The sequence below is a fragment of the Bos indicus genome, chromosome 3 (assembly GCF_029378745.1).
Source record: "Bos indicus isolate NIAB-ARS_2022 breed Sahiwal x Tharparkar chromosome 3, NIAB-ARS_B.indTharparkar_mat_pri_1.0, whole genome shotgun sequence".
Taxonomy (NCBI): domain Eukaryota; kingdom Metazoa; phylum Chordata; class Mammalia; order Artiodactyla; family Bovidae; genus Bos; species Bos indicus.
The window spans coordinates 67,351,916-67,371,636 of NC_091762.1; the positions used below are offsets into that span (position 1 = coordinate 67,351,916).

At 37.2% G+C, this 19,721-nt stretch overlaps 2 protein-coding genes across 8 annotated transcripts in view; one reads left to right on the plus strand and one right to left on the minus strand.

Annotated features, from left to right (window-relative positions):
* ZZZ3 (zinc finger ZZ-type containing 3) overlaps positions 1-16,078 on the plus strand; it is a 123,827-nt gene extending 107,749 nt beyond the window's left edge. For all 5 annotated transcript variants that reach the window (XM_070786290.1, XM_070786288.1, XM_070786292.1 and 2 more), the window contains 5 exons: positions 43-138; positions 2,047-2,199; positions 6,857-6,991; positions 9,885-9,985; positions 10,275-16,078. In XM_070786290.1, the coding sequence (XP_070642391.1) occupies positions 43-138; positions 2,047-2,199; positions 6,857-6,991; positions 9,885-9,985; positions 10,275-10,419 (630 nt within the window). In that variant the 3' untranslated portion in view covers positions 10,420-16,078. The remainder of the gene's footprint in view (positions 1-42; positions 139-2,046; positions 2,200-6,856; positions 6,992-9,884; positions 9,986-10,274) is intronic.
* Positions 16,079-17,272: 1,194 nt separating this feature from the next.
* AK5 (adenylate kinase 5) overlaps positions 17,273-19,721 on the minus strand; it is a 255,871-nt gene continuing 253,422 nt past the window's right edge. For all 3 annotated transcript variants that reach the window (XM_070786293.1, XM_019957245.2, XM_019957244.2), the window contains one exon: positions 17,273-17,404. In XM_070786293.1, the coding sequence (XP_070642394.1) occupies positions 17,336-17,404 (69 nt within the window). In that variant the 3' untranslated portion in view covers positions 17,273-17,335. The remainder of the gene's footprint in view (positions 17,405-19,721) is intronic.

Genomic DNA, 19,721 nt, shown 5'->3' on the forward strand with positions numbered 1-19,721 from the left:
TCTTGTCATTCATTATGTTAAAAGGCTTGTCATGTTTCTTAGGTTGCCAGCCGAGTGCAGAAGTATTTCATAAAACTAACTAAAGCTGGGATTCCAGTCCCAGGCAGAACACCAAACTTATACATATACTCCAAAAAGGTAAAAAGAAAATTGGTGAAAGTAAACTTTAGATCTCAGATTAAGATCATCAAAGTCAGAGTTGCTGTGTAAAAGTATGTATGTTATTCAGAACAACATTATTTTATTTTTAAAGAAACTCACTCTAAACATTTTGTTACATTGAGCATAAGTGAACTTCAGTGTTTTCTTAGGAGTATGTTAGTTTATGTGAATGAGTACTGTTTGAAAGGTATTAGATTGAATATATGTCAGAAAGGCCTTTGTGATGTTAAACTTTTTAGGATATTTGATTCTTTAATAATATAATCAATTTCTGTTTTATACATATGCTGTATAAATCCAATTTAATCTTCACTACAATTCTTAAAAGTGTGGGTAGTATCACCTTCACTTTACTTATGTTAATATTAACAGCTACCTTTTATTCTTACTGTTGAATGCTCTGAGCTAGGTCCTGTTTTACAACCTTTTTTATAGATGAGAAAGCTAAGTACACTGAGTAAATTGCCTAGTCACATAGCTAGCGAGTCTGGGAATCATTGATCTTCTGATTCTGCTCCTAAGCCGCTTCGACCATTCTTTGCTTCTCTGTACAGTGAAAAAGCTATTGTAGAGCACTGCATGAAATTATAGCCAGTTTTTTGCTTTAATTGAAGGGGGGAAAAGCACATAATTGTCCTTCTTTCATTTTGTTGGTAAATCATCCTGATACCTTCCCTCCCAAAAACTGCCACCTTTCATACAAAGAGAAGCTAGGAGTGTGTCTAATGCTGTTACCCTTCCTTATTGAAGCTGACTATTTTATATAATTTTACATTAAGTATATTGTCTATACATCTCTATGTTTTAATATTTTTATTCTTTTCCAAACTTTGGAAGCTTGTTTTAATTTCTCATATTTTAAAAATATTTTGTATTTTTCTCTCCCCACTGTAGCATTGTCTATCTTAGGTGTGTAGAATTCATCCTATAACTTCAGAATGTTGGAACTTTAACAACCAGCATTTAACCTAATATCTAATTGTCCTGATTTCTGGGTTACCTTTAGATGTGTTGTACACCTCATGTTTTCACCACTAAAACGAGATGATGCTAACAAAAAGAATACTAAAGAAGCCTAAATGTGTTTCCTCCTTTGGGAATTTAATAAGCATTTTGACTGTAGAGATCTGGCCCAGTCATAGTGGTGATTCTTAGCCGTGGTTAGAGTTCGAATTTTGAGATGAAACAATGGTTCTCCATGTAGCTTAAGTATTCTTCGTGGCTATGCTGTTAGTGAAGACAGGAAGTCTGCATAGTGGTTCACAGTGAGGCCATTGCTCCATATAGACCTAGTTTATAATCTTGGTTCTGCTACTATCTAGCTGCAGCACTTTGAACATAAAAGTTCACCTCCTTGTGCCTCTGTTTTTTCACTTTTAAATTAGAGGTGATAATAACTGCTTTATAGGAATGTTTTGAGGATTAAGTGACATTGACGAAGGGTAAGCAGTCAATCAATATTAGATACGATTTTCAAACATTCATCATGTTGGGGAAATTTTCATTTTACTTGATAGTTTTATATCTGGCTTTGGCTAACTTCATCCTCCTTGATTATCTATAAGATGACTTTAAGAGTTCAGCATGTGAATGCCAAGAGTGTGAAAAATGTTGGTGATACAAATACAAGCATGTGGTCCACGATACTCCATGTGGATATTCCCCCTATATTTCTAATTGCTTGTTTGGTTTGGTTTGTTTTTATTTAAGGCTTGTTGTGCTTTTAAAAATCCAGGTAGCAGAAAAAACAACCACATAAAAGTATGCTGAAGGATAGAGGTGCGACCCTTTTGATTAGACAGTCTTGCAGGAAATAGCATTTATATTTTTGATTCTTTTAATGATTGTCCACTATCCCAATTAAAAATTTGTTTTCTCACTTAGTCTTCAACAAGCAGACGACAACACCCCCTTAATAAGCATCTCTTTAAACCTTCCACTTTCATGACTTCCCATGAACCACCAGTGTATATGGATGAAGATGATGACCGATCCTGTTTTCATAGCCATATGAACACTGCTGTTGAGGAGGCATCAGTAAGTTATATATACTGTATCTGTATCCTGCTGCTGCTGCTGAGTCACCCCAGTCGTGTCCGACTCTGTGCGACCCCACATCTGTCTTTATATTATACAGATCAGAATGCAAAATGGGAGCACCAGGATTTCCTATTTATTCCTATTCTTCAGATAATGTTGCTTTCTTTTCTTTTGAATTAACTAGTTAAACTTGTTTTACATTGGGCTTTAAAAATGTTAAGAAGAAACTTTCAAGCTAATTCAAAAATAAACCCACATGCACCCATTATACAGTTTTAATGGTTATCAATTTGTGGCAATCTTATTTTTATCTATACTTCCTACCCACCCCAACTTTCTTTCTGGGATTATTTTGCAGCAATTTTCAGACATTATGAAATGTCATTATCATGTTTATTAAAAAGTAATCCTTTATATAATCAGATACACAGTTAGTTTACATTTTCCAAATTATAATTTGCAAAAGACCTCTTCCCGCCCCCCCATACTTGTTTTGTTGAAAACCTGGGTTATTTGTCTTAGAGAATTTACCACAGTGTAGCTTTTGTTGTTTGCATCTCCTTGGTGTCATGTAACCTATTCCTCTGTTTTCTGAATCTCCTATACGTTGATAGATCTAGATAATTAATCAGATTCAGATTTGTTTTTTGTTAGGGTGGGCAGGACTACTTCGTGTATACTTTCATCAGTCTGATTGTCTCTTTCTTTTGACATAGCAGCCATTGATTGCTGCTTTGACCCGTTAACTCATTAGATGTTACAAAATAATAAAATTCTTTCTTCATGTATTTGATAGAATATTCTGTAAAGTAACCCTGCCATCAACTATTTGATTATCCTAGATCAGATCAAATCAGATCAGTCGCTTAGTCGTGTCCAACTCTTTGCGACCCCGTGAATCGCAGCACGCCAGGCTTCCCTGTCCATCACCAACTCCCGGAGTTCACTGAGACTCACGTCCATGCCATCCAGCCATCTCATCCTCTGTTGTCCCCTTTTCCTCATGCCCCCAATCCCTCCCAGAATCAGAGTCTTTTCCAGTGAGTCAACTCTTCGAATGAGGTGGCCAAAGTACTAGAGTTTCAGCTTTAGCATCATTCCTTCCAAAGAAATCCCAGGGTTGATCTCCTTCAGAATGGACTGGTTGGATCTCCTTGCAGTCCAAGGGACTCTCAAGAGTCTTCTCCAACACCACAGTTCAAAAGCATCGATTCTTCGGCGCTCAGCCTTCTTCACAGTCCAACTCTCACATCCATACATGACCACAGGAAAAACCATAGCCTTGACTAGACAAACCTTTGATTATCCTAAGGTACATGTAAAAAAGGCAGCATAATTGCTTGATCATCCCCTTTATTTTCTTGTTTTTAAAATAGTGAGTTTGGTCTCTAGTAGCCTCCAAAATGACTCATAAGGTTTTAAAATTTTTGTATTCTTATGAGTTTTTGGACTTATATTTATGTGCATTGACAAATTCATTGCATTGACATTATTGTCTTTATTAGTGTCCAAGTTGGCCCATTGGTTGGTTGTAACCTATTCAAGTTGGATTTTGAGATCATTTGACAGGATTCTAGTTGTCTTTTATAGCCTTCTTACTATCTGCTGGAACAAGGAAATTAAAAGCTCATCTTATATATTTCCTGCTTCAGAGCTAAAATTAGTTCTGTTTTCTTTTATTGAGAAATGGTATTTGGAGGCTCTGTCCCAATAAAATGGAATAAAAGTCTATGGATTTTCTTGGTGGCTCAGTGGTAAAGAATCTGCCTGCAATGCAGGAGACTCAGGTTCAATCCCTGTGTCGGGAAGATCTCCTGGAGAAGGAAATGGCAACCCACTTCAGGATTCTTGCCTGGAAATCCCCTGGACAGAGGAGCCTGGCAGGCTATGGTCCACGGGGTCATAAAGAATTGGACATGACTTAGCAACTAAGCACACACACATCCTAATCTATGATGTTACTTGCTTTTGGATTGATCATTGTACTTAAGCCTGTACAGTGGACAGAACTGAGAAATGTTATATATTTGTTCAAATGAAAAGATATAATAAATTAATATTTTTATTTAAAATTCAACTTAGGACTTACGAGAATTTTACTTACCTATATTGATCTTTAATATGTATCATTTTTCTCCCATGCTAAAAATCCCAGTTGTTAGTGATAACAACATAATGCTCACTTTCTTTGTCTCACACTGGTCACAAGTAGTCACAGAATTTAATACCAGCACCACCATCAACAATATGATACTGAAAACAGGTTTTTTGGGTGGCCTTTTTTTGCCTTAGGATATATCCTACTATAGAAATAACGTCAAATCACACTTTTTAAATATTCTAGGATTAATTCCTCTTTGTGTTGTCATCCATTGGATGCTAATTTAGGTTAATTCTTTTCGTTTTATTTTCCCTTCATAGAGATTCCTTTTTATTGCTGTTAATATTTTTTTACTTTACTATACTAAAATTCTTAGTAAGTAATGTGCTTCTGATTCCTCACTTAAAGGACATAAAGATTGCTTTGTATCTTTCCTTATATTTTGATTATATGTGGTAACTGGATAAGGAGATTTTAATGAAAAGTCAGCAGATAAAAGTAAATCTCATTTGTTCTTTTTCTAGATTAATCAAATATTGACTGTATACTTTTGTATCAGACTACCATAAAATGTCTATATTCTTAATTTTTTTGCTTTTTAAATTGTCTTTTGAAAAGCAGCTAGTATCTGCTGTGTCTTAGGATATGACATTTATGTGTAATTTTATATTTTGTGAATATTATAATTACTCAGTTGAGTACTATTCACTTATATTTAATACATAACAGGCTCTGCTAGAAGTCAGTTTGCATAGTTATGAACAAAAGTGTTTCAAAAATAGGTGTGATTGTAATTATTTTAGAGGGACTTGATGTAGATTGAGGATTTAAGAGGAAGACCCAAGGAAGTAATATCAAGGTCATCATTAAAGGAAGAATAAAATTTAGCTAGGTGAGGAGTGATGGTAGGATGTTTAAGAGAAATACATTTTGAGAAAATTGGTAAAATGTAGTATAGGTGGTTGAATTTGATTTAAGTTTTGTTTGATTTTGTTTATTTTTAAATGAGTACCAGTTCACACCATTCTGATTACTTTAATATAGCTATTTAAATGTTTATTTATGAACCCTCTACTGTAAAATTTATAGATTTCAGTTTCTCTTTTCAGAAAAGCAGAGCTAGAGAGAGAATCTGTATCCTGTTTTAGCCCCACTTAAAATTAGTCATAGTTTTTCTCCTTTAAGTAACTTTAAAATGATTATAACTAGGAAATCTGTTTGTGGGTGAACATTTAAAAAAATATTTGTTTGGTTTATAACATTGTGTGTTTCATGTGTACAGCATTTTAACTCAACTAACGTATATTATAGCGTGCTTACCACCAATAATTGAGTTTCCATCTGTAACCATACATTTGATCCCCTCTACCCATTTTTCCCACCCCTGCCACTTTTTCCCTCCATGGGAGGGACACCAATCTGTTCTCTATACTGGAGTGTGTTTTTGGTTTTGTTTATGTATTTATTTTTTAGTATTCTGCATGAGTGAAATCATGGTATTTGTCTTTCTCCAAATAAGTGACTTATTTCACTTAATTGCCCCAAGTCCATCCCTCATGCTGCAGATGGCAAGATTTTTCTTTTTTAATGACTGAAGCGTTTGGAATTTTTATTTTTAATTGTGGCAAATACCCATAACATAAAATTTACCATCTTAGCCAATTTTGAAAAATTGGGCAAATGCTATACTTTGTGTAAACATCATTTTCCTTGATACAATATAAACATAGTACTAATAATATTTAACATGAGAAGCAGGAGGAATGTGAGGTATAGGGGTTGTCTGGTCCAGGACTGGAAATTGATGGAACATGGGATTAATGAATTGGAGGTGCTTTTTAGGAGGATTGTGGGAATCAGTGACCATGGGATCAGTCATGAGACAGCAAAGGAAAGAAATAGATACTGGGTGGCAGAGCACAAATAAATTGGGAGAATAGCAAGCAGTTAGTGTTTCATCTGTCAGCTTCAACTTTATATATTTGTGTAGTTTTTACTATTCTTTATACTCAGTTCTTTATAATCATCTTTGTAACTTAAGTTCATCCATTTAAGAGAAATGTACTGTTTTGATCATTGGAGTACTGAGCAGAAGGCAGAATAGAGATTGTTTTGCCTGTTTAAAGAAAATGCCATATTTACCTGAGGAAGCATAAAAATCTGTTAGATTGGCGAAGAGGAGCTTCCTGCAGATCAGGAAGAAATAGATTATAAGGAGTCTTTCAGGTCTCCATGAACTTGTTGGGAAGGGGTTGAGTTTGCATTAGTCTGTGGTATGGCAGAAGTGGGAGTCATGCTTATTCCCTGGTACTTGCATTATGAAGCTGCCTACTGTAGTTTAGTATTACTGTTGCATTAAGAAGCCCTCCAGAAGTATTAGTCTAAAATATTACTGGTACCAGCACTGATTTCCTATGAGCCCTAAAATGTTGAGGGTCTCTTTAAATGTGAAAAATACCTTGTCAATAGAAAAATATTCTTTATCAGTATTTCTCATACTAATTTGTTTTAATTGTCAAGCTAACTGGTTTTTTTTTTTTTTTTCCTCAATAGGATGAAGAAAGTATTCCTGTCACGTATAGGAATTTACCTGAATATAAGGAACTATTACAGTTTAAAAAGTTAAAAAAACAAAAACTTCAGCAAATTCAAGCTGAAAGTGGATTTGTGCAGCATGTAGGATTCAAGGTAAATTCTACTTAATTTTTCTATTAATTTAATTTTTGAAAGGGTGATAAGAGATATTTAAGGTGGTTTTCAGAGCTTTCAGCTCCACAACTTTCAAGCACACAGATAAAAGTAAGTTTAGCTCTTGTCCTATTCATTTATACAAAGTAGTGTGTCACAGTTAAACTGGTGTCACGAGATTTATGATTCAGTAGAAATAAGAAAAATATACAGGTATACTTTGAGGTAATAGATGAGATCTGGTGTGTTCCCTGGTGGCTCAGATGATAAAGAATCTGCCTTACAGTGCCAGAGACTCAGGTTTGGTTCCTGGGTTGGGAAGATCCCCTGGAGGACAGAATGGTAACCTAATCCATGGGGTTGCAAAGAGCCAGACACAACTGAGTGACTAACACTTTCAGCTGCATTCAGGGTGGTATGGCTGTAGGCAACTTTGAGGTAGTATATGAAAGGCAAAATTTTTCTCTAGCTATTCTCAAACTTACCGAGATATAACTGACTAAAAATTGTAAATATTTTAAGGTATAAAAAAGTTTAAGATATAAAAAAAAGTTCACCTCACATAGTTATCTTGTTTTTTTGAGACAAGAACACTTAACATCTGCTCTCATAGCAAATTTCAGGTATTCAATGCAATATTATTAACTATATATACCATACTGTAAGGGGTTCCCCAATGACGCAGTGGTAAAGAATCCCCTGCCATGTAGGAAACGTGGGTTCGATCCCTGGGTAAGGAAGATTGCTTGGAGGAGGAAATGGCAACTCACTCCAGTGTTCTTGCCTGGAAAATTCCATGAAAGGAGAAGCCTGGTGGGCTGTAGTCTATAAGGTCGCAGAGTTGAATACAACTGAGCACGCACTTAATAGTCCCTCCGTTATAAATTCACATTCCACCCTTTTCCTCTGTACACTTACCAGTTTATAATTATACAACCCACACCAGTATTCTTGTCTAACGAACCTCATGGACAGAGGAGCCTGGCGGGCTACAATCCATAGGGTCACAAATAGTTGGACACAACTGAGCACACCTGTGCACACACACACAGACACACACACACCATGCTATACATTAGATGTGCAGAACTTACTCATAACTGAAAGTTTGTACCCTTTGACCAATGACACACATACCCTCCCTCCTGCCCCAGGCCCCGCAGCCCCTGCCCACCCTCAATAACCTCCTCTCTCTCTGCTTCTTTGAATTCAACTTTTTTTTATTCTCCATTTAAGTGAGATCATATAGCATTTGTCTTTCTTTGTCTGACTTAATTCATTTAGCATCATGTCCTTAGGTTTTATTCATGTTGTCACAAATGGCTTTGACAGATTTCTTCCTGTCTTATGGCTGAATAATAGTCCTGTGTGTGTGTGTATGTGTGTGTAGAGGAGGACAGAGAACACCATTTCCTTTATCCATCCATTCACCTATAGAGCTATTTCTTTGGTTGTTACTATTGTTAATAGATCAGAAATTTCTTTTCCCCTTTCAGATTCAGTTATCTCTGCTGTTTTTTGTGAGTCTGGTAGAAATACATTTATTCATTCCACAAAATTTTGACCCTAACCCATTATATTCCAGGCACTTTGCTAAGTGCTAGGGGATTCAGCGATAAACAGACTCCCTTCCCTTATTCTGTTTTCATCTCATAAGTAATTTAGAGAAGTTAAATGAGCGAAATAGTTGCATATGACTAGAGTACACACTGGAGAGTAGTATGAGGCTATTTAGTTGCCTTGGAAATTTTGCCAAATTTTCTCCTTAAGTGTTGGAGAACTTTTGAAGAAGTTTAAGCAGAGAGTAATATGAAATTTACATTTAGGAAAGATCATTCTATTTTCTTAAAATATATAACTCTTAGGAAGGCAGTGGGTTTACAGAGGGTAACTCTTAATCTCTGACTATAGTATTAAAATCTTTAAATAATAATTTGTTCTTGTATGCTTTTTTATGTAATTGGGGAAAAAAAAAAAGTAGAGGGGGAAAAAGATCACTCTGGCCTTAATATGGAGAATGAAGAGGAAGAAAGGCTAACAACAGACTGGTTGGGAGATTCTCCTGGTTTATTTAGACAAAAGATGAGAATGTCCTGAACTTGACTGATGGGTGTGGAAATAGAAGGATTAACAGGTTTGAGAACACCGTAAGTGTTAGAACTGATTATACTTGGTGGGATTGGAGGAAGTAAAATTGAGGCCATCAACTACAGATTCACTGGAAGTGGTATACATAAAAACACTGATGTATGCTGTGACTGATAAGTTTAAAACAAAATTCTTGTACCTCTGATCCTCTAGAGTGGCCATTAGCCAGACTGCATTAAGTGATTCTCTTCTCTTGCTCTTTCAGTGGCCCTGCTTCTCCCCTTAGAGATTTTCCTAATTGACAACTTTGTCTTTTCAGGAAGAAACTGTCTCTACTTCTCATAATTCTATTGCAAAACCCAGCTGTGGCTAGTTTGCCAGTGTGTCAGCTACTCTAGTTGGCCTGATGATAAGAGAAACTAGAAATGACATTTACTTTGGTTTCTAAGTTGCACAGAACACACCTTGGCTCCCACAATGTCACAACACTGAGAAAGAGCTGCCTTTTCTTCTTGGTGGGCATTGGTTAATAGGAGCCTTCTTGGCTTTGGAAAATGGCTGAGTAAGATAAAATTTCAGAGCGAATTTTGTGTTCACTTGGATTTATGTTAGTTATGGTAACCTGTTTTAAATAGTTCTGTAACATATTTGGATAGTTTAACTATGGTATTACGTCAGTGCTTCTCAATCACAGTCATTGTATACTGGTCTGAGGTACCTTTCAAGTAAGTAACTACTAATAATCAAATGCCCAGGTTTGCAGATGATTTTAGCTGAATACTTTTTCTCTCTGAATCTTTATTAGTGTGATAACTGTGGCATAGAACCTATCCAGGGTGTTCGGTGGCATTGCCAGGATTGTCCTCCGGAAATGTCTTTGGATTTCTGTGATTCTTGTTCAGACTGGTAAGTGTTTCCTTCACTGTAGGTCTTAAATTTTGACAAGAGCTTCTCAGCTACTAGTGAGTTTGATTTCTTAAACTACTTAGAAAACCACCACATTTAATGCATTAAACTTTGCTGTTCTAGACAATTAAGAAATTTTCCTTAATCATACCACATCTCAAGTAACTTTCCATTAGAGATTTTGATTAATGGATTTAAACAGGAAGAGCCATGAGGAAATTTGAGAATATCTCCAGCAAAATGCAAGCAGTACCATATAATGATGTGTTTGTGTATGTTTTCATTGCAGCCTTCATGAAACAGACATTCACAAGGAAGATCACCAACTAGAACCTGTTTATCGGTCAGAGACATTCTTAGACAGAGACTACTGTGTGTCCCAGGGCACCAGTTATAATTACCTTGACCCAAACTACTTTCCAGCAAACAGATGACATGGAAGAGAACATCATACACTAGTCCTCTTCAACACATAGCAATGGTATCATTGTGAATTATGTGCACAGTTTGGAAAGATTCTCTGCTTTCCCTGAAATGACACTCACAGCATGACAGCTTCCTGAGTGTTCTCGTCAAGTCCAGCTCTGCACCGTTGTGGCTCTAGATCACTGTTCAGCAGCTGAACATTCCTGGTGAGCGAAGGGTTTCCCTGGTGAAATTCTCACCACCACCTTAAAGCCTTTTAGGTGGTGATCTTAAATGGGGGAGACGGAAACGAGAGCACATATTAAAGAGAGAGTAAATTCCAAAGGTTTCAAAGAACTTGGTCATAAATATGCTAATGAGAAGACAAAGTATTTATATTAAAACAGTTTAGTAGCTTTCAGTTTTGTGAAAATAGTTTCCAGCACAGAAACTGACTTCTTTAGACAAAGTTTTAACCAATGATGGTGTTTGCATCTAGGATATATACACTTTAAAAGAACTCACTGTCCCAGTGGTGGCCCCTGATGGCCTTTAGTAAATTGGAGCTGCTTAACCATATTGATGTCTAATTTCTTTTAACCAGAATGAACTGTCCTTATTACCAACAGTGAAGCACTACAGGAGGCAGCTGTGGCATTGCTTCCTTAACCAGCTCATGGTGTGTGAATGTTATAAAATTGTCACTCAGATATATTTTTTAAATGTAATGTTATATAAGATGATCATGTGATGTGTACAAACTATGGTGAAAAGTGCCAGTGGTAGTAACTGTGTAAAGTCTCTAATTCACAATATTAATTTCTTTAAAATACACAGCCTTCTGCCTCTGTATTTGGAGTTGTCAGTGCAACTCATTGAAGAAAACTGCCTAATATAAAAATCATATATATGATAATAATTTCCCTCTTTTGTAGTCTGCACAAGATCCATAAAAGATTGTATTTTTATTACTATTTAAACAAGTGATTAAATTTAGTCTGTGCAGTGAGCAAGAGTTCACATGCATTCTTTTATACTGCTGGATTTTGTTGTGCATCATTTAAAACATTTTGTATGTTTCTTCTTATCTGTGTATACAGTATGTTCTTGAATAATGTTCATTTGTCAGGAGAACTGTGAGAAATAAACTATGTGGATACTGTCTGTTTATATTATAGAATGCTTGTTGTGACTTCCTTTGGTTAGATTTTGGATTTTCTTTTTTAATGAGTGTTAAAACAAATTTTTTTTAGGTTTTTTTTATTTACCTGTCCTTTAAGAAGAATATGAACTATATGATGGAAAAGGGTAAACTTGAGAAACTCTGTAAAAGATGGTCATGTTTTCACTCAGAGTGTTTGCTGAGACACTAAACTAGGTTTAAAAAAAGAATGCATACCATGGTTAAATAAAAAAGGCAATAATTAATGTCCAGATGTGAAAACTAAACTTATGTTGAAAATTTTTACTCATTCTTTTTGATGAAAGTAAGCCTCCCCATGTGTTACATAAGTAGTTTTTTAAAATCACTGTATTCTCTGGAAATTATTATTGATTAATGGGAAATGTAAATATTCTAAGATTAATTAAGTATACTGACACAATTTTTAGTCTCGTTTTTTCCAGTTTTAAATCAAGGGGACATTATTTACCAGTCCTCTTCAATACATTATAGTGTACTGAAATTATACCCTGAATTTTTTAATTGAGAAAAGTAATATAATTTTAACTATAGAAATATGAGAATTTTAAAAGTAATATATTGATTAAAGTATACTGATGATTTTGGTAAAATATATCACATCAGAAAAAAGGGAAATGGACTTGAGCTAAACTTTATGCCCTGAAATTATTAGTTGGGGGAAGAAGAGGGGAATCAGCAGTTTGGGCATTTGGCTGTTAAACTGCAAGTGAATATTCCAGAAGCTCTACCTTCAACTTGTGGTAAGATAGTAGGTGGCACTGATGGTAACTTCTGTAACTTCTATGTTTGTATAGGAATAATACCAATCAATTTTGAAGAACCATTCAGAGCCATTCAAAAATCCCATAAACTATCATGTATGCTTTGAAAGAGTGATAACAAACCCACTTAAATTTTTTTTTTAAGGGCAAAAGATTTTTGAAAATTTTGAGTGACAAAGAGGATTCTTTTCTGCTTAAGCAAAGATGTGTTTATTTTGCATTTTTCAGCTCTAAGCAAATAGTCCTCATGACTTTAAAAGGGTAGTAGTTAGTGGTAATGTGTATTGTTGTTTTAATTTGAAGATTGCAGGAATGGGCAGGGCTGTCATATTTGCAAGTAGGCCTTCCATCTCCTACATGGAAGCTTTGGCGTTGAGACAAACATAGACCTACTTGTTAAAGCATCACTTATTCAGTAGTATTCAGTAGGTCAGTTGTATTTTCTGAAATACTATGCTCAAGTTATTTGCTAAGAACTGAAGGAACTTCTGTTGCTGTTCAGTCGCCCAGTCGTGTCCGACTCTTTGCAACTCCATGGACTGCAGCATGCCAGACCTCCCTGTCCCTCACCATCTCCTGGAGTTTGCCCAAGTTCATGTTCATTGCATCGTTGATGCTGTCCAGCCATCTCATCCTCTGACACCCTCTTCTGCCTTCAGTCTTTCCCAGCATTAGGGACTTTTCCAGTGAGTCATCTGTTCACATCAGATGATCAGAATACTGGAGCTTTGGCTTCAGCATCAGTCCTTCCAGTGAATATTCAGGGTTGATCTCCCTTAAGAACTTTTAAGGACACCTAAAACCACTGCTTTCAGGTTTAGGCAGTGGAAATTTTGTTTGGTGTGATATGCACTAAGAATAATAGCAAACACTGATAGAGTGCTTGTTATGTGCCAAGCAAGCGTATAGTAACAGATTTAATCCTTACAATTTTATGAGGCAGGTTCATTTATTATCCTGGTTTCATATCAGGAAGTCTAGCCAGAGAGGTTAAGTAACTTGCCCAAGGTCAATATGGTTAGTAACGTGGTGATGCTTAGATTTTAACCCAGACAGATTGCTCCCAGGTCAGCGTCTGCCTCACTACCCTATTTCCTGCACAAGAATATTCCCTTTGTCAGGGGTCACTGAGGTGTTGGAGGTGAAGGTGTGCAGGAGTTGCTTTTCTGTCTTATTCTGGTGCGCTATGCATCCTAGAGTATAAATCTGAGCAAGCATCCAGGTTTATAGCTCAGAATAGAGAAGCACATCTGTGGCTGGGGAAAAAGCACTCAGCTTGCCCTGTGATGAAGTACGGAAACAAACATAATTTACGTCTTCTAATTTGACGGCAAACATGTGGTCATAAGGCTTTTTAGGCAAAGCTGGGACTAAAGGCTTGGGTCTCCTGCCTCAGGTACAGTTTGTTTTCCCTGCATGTTTGGTACCTCTCAGCATAGTAGTATGCCATGTCCATTTTTCTCTCCTTTTCCCTTTTGTTTAAATTGCAGAACACAACAATTTACTGGGGTATGAAGAACATTTTTTTATGAAATGAAAAAAACAGTATATGACATGTAGTAAGGATAAATACTTTGCAAAAATTCTATGTTATAAACATAAGAATGGCATGCTATATAAATTACTATATTTCTTACTGTGGGTAACAAAGTTTGAACGCTGTTATTCTAGGTACATTGAATGGACTTGAAAGTCTCCAGATAACAAGTAGGTTTTTCCACAAGATTATGCAGGTATTGTTCTATGTAGGTTCTAAAGGTTAGTTTTTATTTCATATCTTGATGAACAATGTGCTTCTATTTATATGATCCTGAGGTGGCCTGGGGGGAACCTTTTCCCTTAAAGTTCAAGTAGCTGATTAAATGGATTTTTGAGCATGGTGTCACATTTAGCTCCATGAAGACAGAGACCATCCGTGTCTACCTTTATACCTACGGTCTGGCTCTTAGTAGATTCTCAATAAATATTTATTGGTAATGGGACTGATGTTTTGGTTACATTTTTTTCTCTAGAAAGTTAGAAAAATCACCTATGCCTGAGTGTCTGCGAGTGCGTCTGTGGGACCCTTAGAAGATTTGCCTCAGGAGATCTTTGCAGGACTCTGGGAGGACTAAAGGATTATTACATCCTGTCTAATCTAGAGGATGTGGTTCAGACCTAGATGGCTGAGATTTTGGTCCTCTCTGGGAGCCCATTTTCTTCCATGTTTTTAGAGTGATGTAATAGAAACTAGAATGGAAATTCTGGGTCCTAGTCTCAGTTGTTTAAATGAGACACTCAATAAATGTTGACAAAGAACTACCTTTTATTGAGCACTAGGAACTAGTAAATGATTTACACGTATTATTAACCTCTTTAATCCTCACAACACCTCTGTGAGGTTACTTATGATTGTGACCTCCACTGTACATATGAGAAAACCAAGGTTCAGAGGATTTAAGTGTTAGCCCTCCATAATGATGGCTATGTGTAGAACTGAGGATACGGAGCCTTGCTTTTCTGAAGCTTATATTCTAATGCCGAAGATCTACAGTAAACAAGTAAATAAAAATACTTTATAATTTTAGGCAGAGATAAATGCTGTGAAGAAAAATAATGCTTGAAAAAAAAAAGAATTGTCAGGACCAGTCTGTCATTTAGAAGGAGTACTCATAGAACACCTCAACAACAAGAGTCAGTTTGAACAGAGACCTAAATGGGGTGAGGGATTTAGCCTTGTGGATAATCTGGAGGAAGAGGCAGAAGGATAGCATGGCCAGGGATCCTGACCCATTAGAGAGCTTAGCTTATTCAGGCAACAGAGGGCCAGTGTCATTTGAACCAGAAGAGCAAGAGGAGAGTGGTAGTTGTTGGGGTGAGAGAGGCTACAAGGCCAGATCAAGTGAGGCTCTGAATGTAGATCATTGTAAAGGAGTTTGTGTTTTGATATTTTATACATACAGACAAGGTCTTCTTCCAGGGGCAGAGACCTCTAAAGTCCTTTCCTACTATACAATCGTACGACTTTAGTGATGTCATGTCAAGCCATTCGAATCAGTAGACTATTTTAGCAGTTTTGTAGAAGACTTGATTTGTACCTCTAGATACTCTTTGGGGCAAAGCCATTTACCCCTGCTAATTTTTTTTTCTTAAGAGGGTAGCCAACTGCAGCCATAAAAGCCATGGCTGGGCTTGTCTGCTACCCTGCTGTCTGTCAAAGCTGTGGTGGGCATGGACTGTTTACCAATATGTGGTATGTGTTTAAAGAATGTTAATCTCAACAAAGAGTCATTTTGTGTTTTCTGGCACAACTGATAATTTTCATCCTGTAACTCTCTCTCTAATTTGCTCAAATACTCCTTGTGTTCCCCTGTAGAGAGTGTTACAACTTGGGGTAGTAATAAAGTATTTGACAACTGTGTGAGCTGTAGGAACATGCCCCTTTTTGTTAATAGAGACATAATTGTAACCAAAGAAATTTAATTTCTTCTTTAGCAAACACTGACATTTCTGTTTAAGAATGACTGCTAGAGTAAAAGGAAATATGAAAATTACCATGTATCATGAATACACTAAGAGTGCTCTCTGTAATAGCTCAAAACTGATCTATGGCCAAAATTAAAACCATATGAGCATATCATAAATCTCAACTATTACTGTGTTTGCCTTTGAAATTCTGTTTGGAATAAGGCTTCAAATGCTTTCCAGAATGATGTGAGTTACAAATAAATAGAAAAAGAGTTATCCTGTGTTCCATTTATTTTATTTGTACATATCCATTTCAAGAAAAAAAAAAAAAGATTTAAAAAATACAATCTGTCCCAGAAATGAATCCTTCAATCCTGCACAACCATTGAAGAAAAAAAAAATCATGCAAATTGAAACTGTGGTATTTTGTAGTGACTAAATGCAATTATTCCAGTAGAATATATAAGAAACTCTGACTTGGCAGCTGGTAGCACAAAAGAGAACCCAAACTTCACTGGTTTGATTTGAGGAAACACAATTTTACATATGGATATAAGGCTTGCAAACCTCTGTAAAGGGCCTTTATGGAACAAATACAGCATTAAACTCTGATAAACATTGTGTACTGACATGCCCCTTCCTCCCACGTCAGTTTTGTTATTACATTTCTTACTCGCTTGGTAACTACACAGGTGACACAAGTTGATGTTAGCCCAGTGAATGCAATAACAAATCACCTCATGCTTTTAAATTCTGTGTGGTCATTGGTATTAATTATAATTCCCCAGATGCACCAACTGTTTTATAGAAGAGTCTAGGTTAGACAGTTTATCCAATTTGTTCTCTTAGCCAATATGACAGTATTCCAAGTAGCCAATTTTATAGAAATGAATAGAGAAATGTTATCGGTGACTAGTCTAGATTTTGCTATCTTGGAAAAAGCTATACACTTTCAAATTTTAAAAAGCTTTTATAACATTTTTAGAAATTTAATCAAATTTCTTAGGAACAGTTGGTGTTCACTTGTTAACCCAATCTCTGTGGTTCTGAGCTGGATGAGACTTTGAGGAAACAGCTTCCAGAGGGCGATGCCCCAGTTTGCCCCCCATATTAAGGGCCTTCAGTTCAGTAACGAATCTTGAAGAGAGGAAGGGAGATGTGATGTGGCGTTAAGGACGCTAACTCCTCCCTCTCTGAGGAGAGTAGAATCAAATGATTAGTCCTGAAGGCACAACTGACACCGACGGGCACTGCACTGCTGTTCACAGACTAATTTAGCTCTGAGGTGACAGAAAAGAGTGCGTGCTGTGAGTGCAGACTGCTGTCTGACTGAGGAAGAAAAGGCTGGATAATACCAAATACACCATGCATGATTTCCACACACCTCTCAGGTCAAGCTGGGAAGCAAACAGCAATGTCAGGATTTTGAGGCGGGGGACACACAGAAGGTTTAAATTGAAACATACTGTGTTAAGCGATGAACCTTTTAATATTTTTCTCTGTTCCACTGTCAACATACATGCATTTTTGCCTTCAGAAAATAGAGTCAATAGCTGTGCAGAGTTGAAGAAAAACTTCTTCTGGTGTGCCCTCTGCATTTATCTGTGTAAAAGGAAGAAAGAGAAAGTTTGTAAGAAATGTTTATAAATAAGACCATTTTTAGTAATAAAGATTACCTGCTTATAAGTTGCAGTGCAAAAGTTTAAAACACAGGACTCCAAAGCCATGGAGAAAAGAGTAGTTGTTTAAAAACTAGGTGCCTAATTAACATAATGAGATACCACTACACAACTATTTGAATGGGCAAAGTCTAAAACATCAAATGCTGGTGAGGGTGGGGAGGCACAGGAATGACGGGAATGCAAAATGTACAGCCACTTGGGAAAACCATTTGTCCATTTCTTACAAATTAAGCATTCTTAGCATATGATCCAACAGTTTGTGCTCCTTGGTACTTAGGCAAATGAGCCCACACAAAAACCTGCACACAGGGTTATAGGAGCTTTATTCATGATTGCAAAAAGTTGGAAGCAACAGAGATGTCCTTAGTTAGGTGAGTGGATAAATAAACTGTGGTGCATCCAAACAATGGGATATTATTTAGAGCTCAAAGGAAATGGGCTGTCAAACCATGAAAAGACATGGAGGAAATGTAAATACATATTACTAAATGAAAGAAGCCAATCTCAAAAGGCTGCATACAATATAACAACGGAAAAATGACAAAACTATGGAGACATAGTAAAAATATTGAGTTGGGGGGAGAGAGGAATGAGTAAGTGGAACACATGGTTTTTATGGTAGTGAAACTATTCTGTGTGGTACTGTAACCATGGATCCACGCTGCTATACCTTTGTCAAAACCCATAGAACATGCCATGCCAAGAGTGAACCCTGGGACTCCCATGGTGGTTCAGTGGCTAAAGACTCCGTGCTGTCAGTGCAGGGGCCCAGCTTTTATCCGTGGTCAGAAAACTAGATCCTGCATGCCACACCTAACTGTCTGCATGCTGCAACGAAGATCTTGCATGCTGCAACTAAGACCCCGTGCAGCCAAATAAAAGTGAGCCCATAATATCAATTCTGTTGAGTGGTGATGATGTGTTGATATAAGTTCATCAGTTATACTGTATGTGCTGCTCCTGTGTGGGATGTTTAGTGGGGGTCGGGGTGGGGGGTTGTTTTTCTGGTTGTGCCTTGTGGCTTGCAGGATCTCAGTTCCCTGACTAAGGATTCAACCTGGACCATGGCAGTGAAAACTTGGAATCCTGACTACTAGAACCTCCAGGGAATTCTGTGTAGGATGTTGATAGTGGGAGAGGTTGTGTGTGTTTGGGGCCAGGGAGTATATACTCAAGTCTTTCCATGACCTTTAACAATAATTTGTTTACCTCAATAGGCTCCTAGTCTTTGCTGTTGTTGTTAGTGCTCGATTTTGCGGTGAACCTAAAACTGGCCTAACAACAACAGCAAAGACTAGGAGCCTATTGAGGTAAACAAATTATTGTTAAAGGTCATGGAAAGACTCAAGTTAGTTAAAATGAGACTTCTGAGTGTTCTGGAGTGTTTGGGGCAGGGTATGAATAGGGCAGAAGTTGGGGGATAAGAGGGATGAGTGTGGAGAAAGCAAAAGCTGGGACCTCAACTTGCAGGGGTGCTAGATGCTAAGGCAGAGTCCTCTTGGAGACTTGATACACCGGGACAAGGAGCCAGCTACAGAGGAAGCAGAGGGGAGCTGATTTTCTGGGCATGAAGGCACTACTATCCCTTCCTTTCAAAATTCCCTAAAATCGTGCCAATTGCTGAGGTTTGTCCCACTGCACACGTAGTGTCCATAGAAAGTAGAAGCCTGGTGATTGGAATGAGACTCACAGAAGGGTTGGGGCAGTGAGCTTCTTCAGACTTCATCTCCAGAGGTTTTCATTTGGTGAGTTTGGGCTGGCCTTCTAATCTGCATATTTCATAAGTTCTCCCAATGATCTTGATGTGGGTCATCTTGGCCCACACTTTGAGAAACACTAGATGATTGGTCCTGTCTACATTCTTTGTGCAAACTAGTTTCAAAGGAAGGGGGGAGGCTAGAAGAATAGGTTGGGATGAGCTTGTATCTCCATAGATTTGCCTGTTTGGACATTTTATATAAATGGAATCACATAATACGCAGTCTTTTGTGATTTTTCTTTCACTAAGCATGTTTTCAAGGTTCATCCGAACTTTGTCCCTGCCACTGCTTGTTGTCCTGCTGAGCAGTCCTCTAACACACCTTTTCAAATACTGGGAGGAGGGAAGAGAAAAAGAGACTGTAAATTCACTTTCCTCACCTCCTCTCACCGAGGGTGGGTGAGCAGAGGTAAATCCATAGCACAGGCTTATTATTTACATGATCTGTGACTGTATCAGTGCAAGAGGTATCAGGTCT